This window comes from Rhea pennata, chromosome 9, assembly GCF_028389875.1.
Source record: "Rhea pennata isolate bPtePen1 chromosome 9, bPtePen1.pri, whole genome shotgun sequence".
Taxonomy (NCBI): Eukaryota; Metazoa; Chordata; class Aves; order Rheiformes; family Rheidae; genus Rhea; species Rhea pennata.
In genome coordinates, this window is record NC_084671.1 from 2,289,059 (window position 1) to 2,301,783 (window position 12,725).

Below are 12,725 nucleotides of genomic sequence, written 5' to 3' on the forward strand. Positions count from 1 at the left end.
TATGTATTTCTGGCCTGTCAGTGTATGGCTTGATTACCTTTCTCTTGTTGCTATGAATTTAATCTCCTCAGCTTCATTTATTTAAAGATTTTGTAACTCTGATGAATCGATAAACTTATACTCTCTTTCCTATTTATAGTGTTTGACTTTCTGCTTATTTTTAGTTTCTTTAAAGATAATGTCTTTTTCTTGAATGATAAAGTGAGTCTTCCTTCATTTTTTTGGTCAGGCCCTCCTTAAGCCTTTAAGACTGGAGAGAAAGAAGCCTTAATTCATATTTTGTATTTAGATGACTGCGGGGAAAACCAGTTTGTAGGCAAAAATCATTGCCTTTTTATTTTCCTAAGTGTTTTAAAGTTCCCACTTGTCCCTTTGAGACTTGCACTACAGAGTTCCCCTATATTTCAGAGCTTTTCAATTTTTTCATGACCTAAAGAGGCATGGATTCACGCATCCTAGCAATAAGTGATGGTGTTCTCTCTTAATTTCAGTACAATTGTGGCTTTTGATTTAATCATTGCTAATCATCATTTCCTGTGGCACTTCATAGAGACTGGGAGCTCTCTTAAGAGGTGCTGTAGCAAAGATCAAGAAGATTGTACTCTTATTGCTTAAGCTCAGCAGTTCTTAGCTTATGGCTGCCTCCCTCTTAATTCTAGTCCAGTTTTAGAATTATTGCTGGCAGAACTTATTTTATCATGTAAAATGCAATTGTTTTAGAGGTTTATATTGCAAAGACTTTTATTCTGCCATCTTACATCTGTTATCTTTAAATATTTAGTCTCTGTGCTTTCTTTATTTCCACAATATGTGGTAGAACTATATAATGCACCTCAATTCTTGATATACTGCACTAGGGTGTTCTTTAGTTAAGGAAATATCTTTAAGAATTGACATGCCTTTTTTTCTTATGTGTGAGAAGTCTTGTAAGATTTTTATTCCCCCCCCCCCCCGCCCCAGACTAACAGGAAACTAGAGTTTGAGATTCAGTTTAAATTTATTAATAAAATTGTATGTTGTGGTTGCCCAGTGGCTTTTATTAACCTCTCTCTTTCAGAATCCATTCACATAACTGAACTGAACTATAAGAAAAGATAAACATTTGCAAAAACAATCCTTACTGTACAGCATTGGAAGCACAGTAATTTACCCGAAGTATGATAATCAGCAATAGAACGCGAGTTTCACTAGTGTTCAGAACACTAATGGGCCATTAGTGTTAGGCTCTTCCTTTCTTCTTTTCCTCAATTTTCCTCGTTCACTTCATTTCTATTCATTCTTTCTTAGTGCTATGACTGAAGTTAGTACATCTTTTGGTATTTTCAGAGTTGTTATAGTTAATATATGCATTATAAATGTTGTTTGTAATCAGTAAAGTAAGCAATTGCTTGCAATGTTAATTGTGTTTGGGAGGGCTGTAGCTTTGGAGCATTCGAGCAAAAGTAACGGAAAATAAATAATTTACAAAGAGCTTTGGACAGCGATAGAAAATCCAGGAAAAAAAAATCATATTTGGAGAGAGATATTCTAATATTTGTGTCCCTTAGCATTCTTGTTTTGACTGTCCTGTCCCGAGCTAACAAACGTTGCCTAAATCTTAAGCACTAGAGAGCAAATGTATGTGTTAGACTCTGCCGGAGTTGCAGCAAGGTACACTAGATCCAATTTGCCATCATTTCTGCACTGTTTCCTTTAGAGATCCGCTAAAATAGCGCATTGCAGTCAGCTTAGATTAGGAGGCTTGGGGTCTGCAACCCAGGAAGGCAGCCAGACTCCCTTCCTGCCTTGCCCTGGAGCGCAGTCGTGCGTATGCCCACAGTCGTGCTGGACTTGCTAGCTCAGGTGCCTCTGCACGAAGCCAGCCCTGGAGCGCCTGCACCCATGCTGTCGGCTCGTCTGCAGTCCACATCAGCTCTCCTGTCTGAACTGTGAACTGAACAAGTGTGTCCTGCCGGGACGATGTCCATAGAGTTTGGCTTTTTTTTTTTTTTTTTTGTGAAGACTCTCACTGTAATGTGCATTGGTAGTCATCTGCCTGCTTCACCTGTGTGACTGGCACAGGGAACGCAAGCTGTACCAACTGTGTTTTATAGTTACAAAACTCAAAGGGTAAACAATGCTTATTAATCACTCTAGGTCAATGAGTTTTATAATTGCAAATGTGAGAAAAGCAACAACTTCTGTAAGGAAAGCGTTTATCAGTTTGTTTCTTAATGCTGTTACAAATATACAATTGCTAATTTGAGAGAGCAAATTTATTTTGTTTTTTTTTTAAATGCTGTCTTGCATATAAATTATACCTGCAGTTTCTTCTACTTAGACATTGAACAAACGGAAATCTAGCACTTGGGCATCCAGCTGGTCTAAATTGAATTTGCTGTTGCTTGAAATTGCAAAATGTAGATCTGAAAGAAGAAATTCAAATTTGGGCTCAGAAAGTAAACTTAGATTCCTCAGTTATTTCTATTTGAAGGGCTGCATGCTTACATAGGAGAACCCTTTCTTAAATAAAGGCAATCTCTTGTTGTTCAGTGACTAAGCAATTTTAAAATGGACTGGAGTTTGCTCTCTCAAATTAAAAATTGCATATTTTTAATAGCAACTTTAAACTGGATTGGAGAGAGCACTGAAGAAGATGCTGAAGGAGAATAGTCTTGTTGTCATTTATTAATGCTTCTGATACAGAGTTCTCCAAAATCATGGCTACCTTCCAAAGTGTGACTATCCACAAGGAGGTGACCTCTAAATCTGTGCTTGCCTTAGTGTGATGCTTAAAAACTCAATGTCTTTGTACCAGCTCGTGTTCAGAATACTCTTTTAGATCAAAACTTACTTTCTCTGCCTGCGAACTAAAGAATGGATGGATTCCTTTTTATTTGTGGTGACATAATAAAAATCCATTTTGAGACAGAAAATGTTCTATAGTTAATAATATACCAGTTACTTAAGTGGTAATATGATCCCTTGTGTTAGCGCTAATACTGTGACCGATAATAGGAGATATTGTGTTGCAAGAGATGCCATCTGCTGAATGAAATGTAAAACTGAGGTTCTGACCTCCAGTGCTAGCCTAAAAGGCTCAATAGCAAGAATAGGTATGTTAACCTCAGTATGCTGGACAAATTCCAGATTTAATAACGACATTCTTCCTAAACTTAATTTATAGCTTCATCTGGATGCGCTGTTCTTTTCTGCTTATTCTATTGTTGAGCTTTATTAAACAGTTATTGCCTTTTAAATTGAGTGATCTTTTGTATATGAGTTTGCTTTACAGGCTTTTGGAGTTTTGCAGTCCAAGAGGTGCTAAATAATTGTTTTTTACTGTTTTTTTTTTTTTTTTTAAACACACTCTAAAACCCTCTTAGAACTTAATGAAACTTTTCAATGAGGTGCTGTCAGAACTTCCATGAGGCTCTGCATCATAATAGGAACTAATGGAAACCTGAATTGCTGTTTTCTTAAATGTGCACTGTCTATAGCTGCTTTTTAATGTCTATAGCTGCATCTTTAATGATGGTACATGATAATAAATTAAAATTTAAAAAATTGAAAAGAAGTATGGGGATCATGAAAGAACTTCTGGATGCATATGTAAACAGTCATATAATGATACTACTTGATCTTTTTTTGTTCCGGTATACCAGTAACAGCATACATTTATTACAGAGGAATAGAAAATGTGCTTGAGAACAGAGTATCCTGTAGCCATATAGGAACCTGTAACCGTGAACCAAAGGGCTATATGTGCACAAACCCTTGCACTTGTATGCAGTTTCTTGCATGATTGGAGCCTATGCTCGTAGAGTTAGATTACTTACGGGCTTTCTGCAAAGCATGTTTCTAGCCTGAATTTGATATTAAGAAATCTTACGTAGTTGCCAGTTTTGTGAGCTAAAGCTAGAGTTTTGGACATGTGACTTCTGTCATTTTTTTTTTTAACTTTTTTTGCTGGCATGTGATCACTTTTATTAATCTATTTAATATGCAGTTACACATATCTGGTAACATTAATTATTTGACAAGTTCAATTGAATAGATGTTAAGAATTTTAAGTTAATGTTCAAGAAAGAATTCTCCAGTAGCTGTAATGATTGCTGTATTAATAACTATTTTGTAAGTACTGTAAAGTGTGGTTTAATTAGTTTTGTATTATTCCTGCAGAGGAAGCAAATTTTGAATTCAGCAATACTTTTGTTCATTTTTCTTTTGATGAATGGGTATTTTTTGTTTAAAAATACTAAATTACTAAATTTGAAGAAATTGTTTTCAAAATAGTTGGACTATGAAACAAATCTAAATATGATGACAGTGGAAAAATGTGTGATTGCTAAATTTTAACACTATGGATTTTGTGTAGATCACGATCGAGACCTCGTCAACGTTCTCATAGCCGAAGTAGTGAAAGATCCGGTCATAGGAGAACTCATAGCGGGTCTCGCGAAAGAGAACGGCGTAAAGGCAGAGAGAAAGACAAAGTAAGAGAGAAAGAGAAAGGCAAAGGAAAAGAGAAGGAGATATATGGCGCAAAGCTTGGGTAAGTGAAATGATAAATAATATATCTATAATAAAATCAGGGAATGATCTAGTGTTCTGCTTTTCTGGTAATTGATTGCTTTATAGTACCTGATACGTTGTATAAAATTAATGGAATTATTTAAAATTTTTGAATCACCTGATTTTTAAATCTTGGAATCTGGCATTCCAATAAAGTAAATAATGGCTTAATTTGCTATTCTTTTTTTTCCCCTTGCTTTGCAAATTTTTCTTTGGTTGATTAGAATAATTCATTTTCTAAATCATAGTAACTACTTTTTAAGGAAAATGTGAGACCTACTGGGAGGTAAGAATATAACTTCCTATAAAGGGATTATTTTCACTGTGTTTTTTTTTTTTTTTTTTCCTCCCACTTCTGCATTGACAGAAGTTTCTATCTGGCTTTTTTTGTGGCTCAAAATTTAGTTATTAGAAGTACTTGCTATGAGGGAATGATGGACTACCTTTCAAAACATTCTGTCAGCCTAATTTTTGCTTGAAATGACTTGAATTGTTGATGGTAGTTCTGCAGATTTCTGAAAAGACAGTTTATGTAATAACCTTGGCTTTATACATGTTGATCTCCTGCAATCTTTACTGTGTTGTTCAGCTTTTCCATATTTATGTGATTGGCTTCAAAAGGGAAAAGGCACTGATGTATTGAATATTCTTCATGAATTACCTATTGATTGATTCCCACTGAAGTGTTTAATGGGAATACCTGAAGTAGCATCCTCCACCTGTGCTCATGGTGGTGTCTCAATTGCTTTCTTGGTTATGTGTCTCTGGCTATATTCGCTGCTTAGTTCCTGAGCTTTTATTACTTATCTCTCTGGTTTTAGTGTTGATTATGTAGATCTTAAGGATTAGCTGTTTATGTGTGTTTTCTTATTTGTAGTACATTACTTAAACTGCTTGGAACTTTTAGGGTAATGTCTTCCATTCAAGTTAAGAGATTTTTTTTTCCCCCTTTTTAGTAAACCACATGGAGTATTTGCGTGTTCTTGTTGCTGATGTTTACATTGAATACTACTGATTGCTTAAAACAGAATCTTTGAGATGTTTGCAGTATGTCTGATAAGTCATAAATGAGATACCTGTTGCCTGTTTAGCTGGAACTTGAATATTTTGATATTTCTGGAAGACTTGAGGAGAAGCATGAATGTACAGCCAAAATTATTTTTTTTATTGAAGTAGTTTCTAGTGCTCTGAACAGGGAACAAATCCATACTGAGCACATAATGTTTGGTGTGTGTGAGTTTTTCTGGACTTTGTATAGAAGCACATCTTAAATCATGCTGGAATATATTGTGGTGTTTTATTAGCATACTGCCGGACTTTATGCCCTTTTATAGTAAGGATCAATATTAAATCGCTGTAGGAAGAACTTGGAAGTGCCCAGATTTTTTTGGAAGCAAGCAATTTATTTACCTTTATATTTTGGTGAGTTACAAAATTGCTTTTGCTAAATCTGAAAGCCAAATGCCCTGTCTGGGTCACTTCCAAGGTAGTTAGGACAAAGAGTACGAATGATAATAGCAGCGTTTGATGTCGGTGCGTTTTCCGTGGAGCCAGGTACGGGCTGGTAGGCTTTGCCACCGGGGCTCGTTCTTGAAGCGTTATAAGGCCACAAAATGAAATATGCCCAGAATGATGTTGATACAATCTGTGCTCCATAAGCTTTTCTGAGGGGGATGTGTTTTTCAGTTTAATCAAAGAGTGATCAAAGTATATCTGTACAGAGAATATGGATCTGAGAAGCTTCTCCCTCTTACAGTTATTTGTCATTCTGAGGATTTAGACTGTATCAGCATCATGTTACTGGTTGTTAAGGGCTTTGGAAAGCAACGCATTTGAATGCTTAGAGAAGACAGAGCTCTTTGATGCAGTTGCTATTTGATTCTGAGGTTCTCAATATAAATGTGATTTGTAGTTCAATATTGATGTGATATTAACTACACAATTAAGGGTCTACTGAGTGTTTTGTTCTCGTCCCAAGTAAGAGTAAAGTAGTAACTTCCTGTTTTCCTTCCTAAACGCATGTGTGTGTAGGAACAAAGAGTTAGAGTGTGGTTTTTCTTTGCCTTATGTATGCTCTAGGAAAATAAGGCCAAGTCAGATGTTTTATAGTTGTGTTTTTGTATGGGGCTTCCTCAAAACTCCTAAGTTCTCAGCTTCTTTCATCTCTATCATTTATTTATTTACCTATTTATTTATTTATTTTCTTCTTGGGTAAAAAGCATGAGAAAGAGGAGACCTTCTTGGCCAAGGAAGCTCAGCTGTCCTCCCTTGTTTGTTGATGCGTGGAAAGGAGGGTCACACAACGCAAACTGAGTGAGCTTTTGGCTTTATAGTGTATTGACCTCTGGCATGTTTTTCCTTTGTTTTTTGTAGCAGCAGTGAGATCGGGTTGTGTGCTGCTTCTGCCTCAGTGTTAGTTTCTAAGGTAAACGCCAAGAGACAAGATTTTTGTTTTCCAGCAGCTCTAAAGCTGGTGGTTGCTGGCTGTGGTCTGCAGAAGGCAGCAAGGTGATTAGTTTTGTTGTTTTTTTTTTTTTTTTTTTTTTTTTTTGAGGGTATATACTACAATTTAGAAGGTTTTTTTGTGTGTGTTGTAGTGCTGTCAGCTGTCCTGTAGTAGTTGTGGCTACAAATACGACTCTTGCAGTGGCTACAGCTCTAGTAACGGAGTGTCGTAGCAGATGCTGTGGTGCTGCTAGCCTGCTTCGGTGCCTGCGCCCGCTGCTCAAGTGGGCCACGGCCGCTGGTGCCGGGCCGCGTTGCGTCGCCCTGGCCGCGGGAGCGAGCGGACAGAGAGCCTCTGCTTCCAGACGCTGCGGTTTGTTTTGGTTCAAGCGGGACCTCGTTTGGACAGGGAGAAAAGAGGTTGGTTTAGGGGGTGTTCCTGTTGGTTTGGGGTGGAGACTTGTTCTGGTGTTTTTTCTGGCCTAGTCTGTTGTAACGAACCCAGCTCTAATGCTGGTCTTCTCAACCCTTCCTTCAAAATTTTGTCCTTGAAATGTGGGGGAGAAAGTCTAAATTGATACTCAAAATGGTTTTCAGGTGGACATCTGGATGTGACATTTTGAGAGAAGTTAGTTGTAGTTGTCACTCTCCAAATGAATGAACTTGCTGTCTAGATCAGCAGTGGAAGTAAGATCATTCTGCAGAGCCTTTCTGGAGACTCTTAACAGCAGGGTATCCATAGCGGGGGAAAAAAATAAACCGTTGACCGCCAGAGCTGGCGTAAAGTCTCATACTTACTTTATATAAAGAAAAATCAAGGGCCAGAGCTAGTTCTCAGTTTATATTCCTAAATGTTTGGAATGTATTTATTGCAAACTACTTTAAAGTCAAAATGAAGAGCACCCTGAAGCTGAATTGTCAGAAGACAGAATGTAAATTATCAATGCTGGTTGACTCTCTGGCTTCAACTTCACATAAAAGAAAGTGCTTCAACTTCACATAAAAGAAAGCGTGAGGGATCAAAGTCCCTCACTTTCCTGGTACAAGAATGTTGTTCAGTGGCTGCAGCTCTTGTGCAGTGACTGAGATAGCTATATTGGGAGAATTAGAGTGTAGACTCATCTGTGAAAAGTCAACACTTATTATGGGGGATTTATGTCTTTGTTACCACTTACCAAAAGCGTATGAAAGGAGGAGGAGGATCGTATTGTGAAGATGCCCTTTGTATGCTGTGCTCTGAGAGAATTACATTTTGACACCATGAATCAAGGTGCTTGGGAGAGCATAGGTACTTTTTATTACCTGCTGTCAAGAAGGAATTAAATTTCACTTGCAAGGCAGAAGGTGCCAAAACCATCGCCACTTGATCAGAACTCAGCAGAATAACTGTATTCCTATATATTCAGGAAGTCTGGTAAGTAAAAGTTTTAGGAGAACACGGATGGTAAGGAGTGGGAACCAAACCTCAAGAGCCTTAGAACACTTACTAGATTTGGAATATTTTCCTACTCTAGCCTATATGCGATCTGGTATAAATACATATATATCTTCCCCCTGCTCCCCTAAATCTTCTCATTCCTTCTGGTCTTTAAAATGAGACCACAGAAATGAGTGAGGCACCAAAGCTTCAGTTAAACAGTCTTCGCTGCTTTAGTCTCTATTTGTAGTATATGTATTTTTATGCTTGAATCTTGGGCTTATTCTTCAAAGAAAAAATCAAATTTTCCAAGAATATGGATTAGCTGAAAAAAAGAATTTAGTCATTAAATCAACATAACTAATAAATTATTATTAATAATATTAATAAAATAATATCATAACATTCCCCCTCTGTTCATGGGCTTGTCAACATGCGGTTGTCTGATATAACTAATATATGTTTGGGTCTTAACTGAAGCGGATGATCAAAATGCAATTTTCCCACTAATTAAAGAGTAAATGTTTTCTGTTTGTCTATGGCTCATGCAAACTGTAATGCTAACTTGCTTTTCTGTGCTTGAATTATAAATGTTTTGAGATGAAGGGGGAAAGGCGTCTGTTTTTGTTTTTAGCTCAGAGCAGCTTTAAATTCTTTAAAAGTAGATACTTTCTTCACCATAAAAATCTCAGGAGAGATTTCAAGAGAAGAACCTTACCCCACTGTCATCCGGTGTCAAGCTTCTTGGCGTTCTCCATTTCAGGGAAGATTCTTTGGGGCTGAGCACTGAACTTCTTGAACGTTGGATGAACGTCAGCTATTTCATGGAGACAGGCTGTATTATAGTCATAGCAAAACAGCTGAAATCTTTTGTTCTTACAATCTGAAATGTTTTAAGGGATATACTGTTTGTTCAGCCATTATGGAGAGAGATTGTGGTAACAGCTGCTTTGAATTTAGGTTGGGAAGCTCATTTGCAGCATCTGACAGTACTTGGTGGGGGAAAAAAGTATAAATATTGAGTTAAGAGTGGTCTCTCAAGCTTTGGAATAGTTTTGTACTCATTTAAAAGGTAAGGCAATGCAAATTCAAAAAGCATTCCAAAAAGTGTACCAGGAATATTCATAAGCTGAAAGATTGTTTTTTGTTTATCAGGATTGTTTCATTTTCAGTGAAAAATCTTTGCAATGTAAAGCTGATGATGAGCAGGTAGGAAGAGATGTGCTTCACTCTTTATCCAAGTACTGTGATGCTACTTATTTTCCTTCCATTTTAAAGATGAGCTGAACTAATCAGTTTGCTTTTGTTATTTCTATCACTTTTGCCTCCTAATCTCATAATAGCTGTTTGAACGCTGTGGCTCTTTTTTTCTTGTTTTATAATTCTGCTGCAAAGCATGAGAGAAGGAACTTTATAGCCTGGAAGGATATAAAGAAATAAAAATCAATAAATGGTATGACTTTTTCTGAATAACTGTTGCCAGCATTTCCAAAGTAAAAGCACTTGCTGGCCTTGCAGCCTTTTCTATTCATCCAGTCTCACAGGCCAAGTTTCAGATCATACTTCTCTGTTTATAATAACAATACTGTTCTCTAGTTATGACCTATGGCTGCAGTAGTGTTATTGCAAGCATTATTGTTTTGGACCGTTGCTTTATACAAGAACTCCCACCAATGCTTATATCTTGTAATTAGCACACAAATGGCTGGCTTTCCTTTTCTCATAACCATTTTAATACAGGGTGCTGTTCTGAGTTCTGTTAGCACACCTTTAATTTTTATGGAACACACTACAGTACGTCTTCTGATATGTTGTAAAGTATTATAAATAAATCAAAACTGGAATTGATAAAATAAGGGCCAATATGCATTTTGTGATGCACTATCATTTTCTGTTAACTCTGCAAAATTTTATAATATGTAGCAGACATCTGGTGTCTAGTTCTTACCAGTAAGTTCTAGTCTAGTGATTTTCTTTTATTAAATTTTTGGGTTCTGAAAAAAGGAAAACTTCAGATTTTTTCTTCCTCTCCCCTCCCCTGCAGTGGTTTATCAGGTCCTATATTTTGCTGACCTATTTCCTATTTTTCTTCTGTCGGTTGCATTTTTCCCTCTTGTAAAAGCAAGTCTTATGTGACAGTACTCTGAGCCTAAATAAATAAATAAAATAATAATAATAATAAAAAATGTTGTTAGCTGTTTGGTAAAAACTGAGCTGCACTAAGTTCCAGAGATAAACATCTGTTTAAAAGTAACGTTGAAAGAACGTTTTTTATTGCAGAATCCTTTTTTGTTGCGGTAACCTCTATTCCAGCAAAATGGAGGAAGGAGGTGACAGTTGATTATCATTCAAGTTCTAACTTATTGATAGTACTGTATTTAGAAAAGATAAGTTACAGGTAAGCAGAACAACTTAATCCTGTATCATCATGAGGTAGTTAGTACCTGAGCTCTGCGTGAAGCTTCCAGTTGGAAGAGGATTCAAGCTGCAATTCTCTCTGATGCTTCAAGGTGGCATCTCCAAATGGACTTAGGCTCATGTACCATTTTCCTCTTCAAGTGAACCAATATTAGCATGCTTTCTCTGACATTGTTATATGTATATGTAAGTTGTTTTGTCTGGGATTGCCTTGAATCAGGCTAAGCTGATTTCCAGCTAATTGAAGAATATGATTTTTATTTTGTGCAGTTACAGGATAGTTTCTTGTTGCTGTATTTTAGACTGCTGGCACCTGCCACACAGGCTGCTTTCCTTCTTTTCCGCTCCCCATGACTTGTTTCAAGAAATGCTGGAGTTCCCTGGAACAATAGCCATCCTTTGCTTGTAAGGAACCAGAGCAACCCCCCCCTAATTATGATTTCCACGTGGTGTCAATGGTCTTAGATCTATGGTCTTTCCCTCTTGTGTTTCTTCTGGTGTTGAAGCTTAATACAATGTTCCTATTTGGAAGCTGTGTTCTTTGTATGGTGTCTGAATTACTAATACAGTATCAGCTACCACATTCCCAAGTCTTGGACACAAGTGACCTTTTAAAAATGCACTATGGACTGTTAAGTGGTTTTAAAAATGTTCTTAGGGCTGCTTATTTGACAAGTGTACTAGCACTCCGGTTTTGTTGTATGTGCAATTAGTTTTTTTAGTTTTGTTTTTCAATACTTTAAGTGTGTCACTGTAATCACCTGTTCCTAATATGTGTTCTTGCTAAGGTGGTATTAAATCTGGGATTTTTTTTTCTAAGATTTCTAAAAATACTATGCTGTTTCTAGACTAAGCTGTTCCTGGGCTAATAGTGTAGTGGTTTGAATACACTAGGAGAACTTGATTAGTTGTGGTAAACTCTTTTGGTTGTTCCGAAAACTGATTTCTTCTTGCTCATGAGCTTTGAACCTGCCTTTTTCCCCTCCTTCCCCCTGCCCTCAACTTTTCTCTTAAAGATTAGTGTGAACAACAAATAAGCTGACTCTTTTTCTGAACTTAAATATAGTTTGAGTTACTGTGCTATGGTGCAGTGTCTGGTCCTATTAAAACAGGAATTGAGGACTAGATCAGAGTGGCACGTGAAGCTTGCCTTGAAGTGCCTGGCGGCTTCGTTAGAGTGGCCCCATTGCTCGTGGAGATGGCCAAAGCTTGGTTTCCTGACCCAGGCTACGGAGTACTCTGGGCCGCGTGCGACATGCTTGTCACGTTCCACACGGTGGACCTGATGACTGCAAATCATGTCTAGCAGGCTGCTGCAAAGCATCAGTTGCTAATGGATTTCTTCCATTGCGTTCCTAAATCCAGGGATTTACTTAAACACATAGTTAAACAGCTACAGTATTTTTGCACAGGAGTTCTGTGTCAAGCAACTACATTGGTCTTTTATTCATGGTTTTTAAATTCATTTGTTTTAAACAACTTGCATAAATGCTTTCATTGGCCTATATGGGCAGGCTATAGAGTTTTGATGTTTAAAGTCTCTGCTAGTTTGAAATACGCAAGTTCTGGAATTCTGTGGGACGCAAGTTTATTAAGGGTCGTGGTTCATTGCTGAGCAGCAGAACAAAAGTGCCGAAAACTTGCTAGCTTTGAATAGCTTCTCTTTCTTTTGGTTTCAACCTAGCTTTCATAGTAGCAGAACTTTGGTTTATTCTTTACAGTGTTTTTGATCACCCATACACCCGTTTCTAATGGAGTAATTAGGAGCAGCTTCTCAGTTGTTAAGAGGAAAAAAGTGTTGTGCCATTAATCAAACCAGACCACCATTTTAATTCCTGATACTTAATAAGGTTATCCATACATCTTTGCATTAGTGAGTTCACAGCTTCTT

General features: G+C 37.2%; 1 protein-coding gene across 1 annotated transcript in view; it reads left to right on the plus strand.

Moving 5' to 3' along the window:
- The window catches only part of RSRC1 (arginine and serine rich coiled-coil 1), a 169,002-nt gene that overhangs the window by 37,876 nt on the left and 118,401 nt on the right, over positions 1 to 12,725 (plus strand). The window contains exon 5 of the mRNA XM_062583147.1: positions 4,358 to 4,534. Coding sequence (XP_062439131.1) covers positions 4,358 to 4,534 — 177 coding nt within the window. The remainder of the gene's footprint in view (positions 1 to 4,357; positions 4,535 to 12,725) is intronic.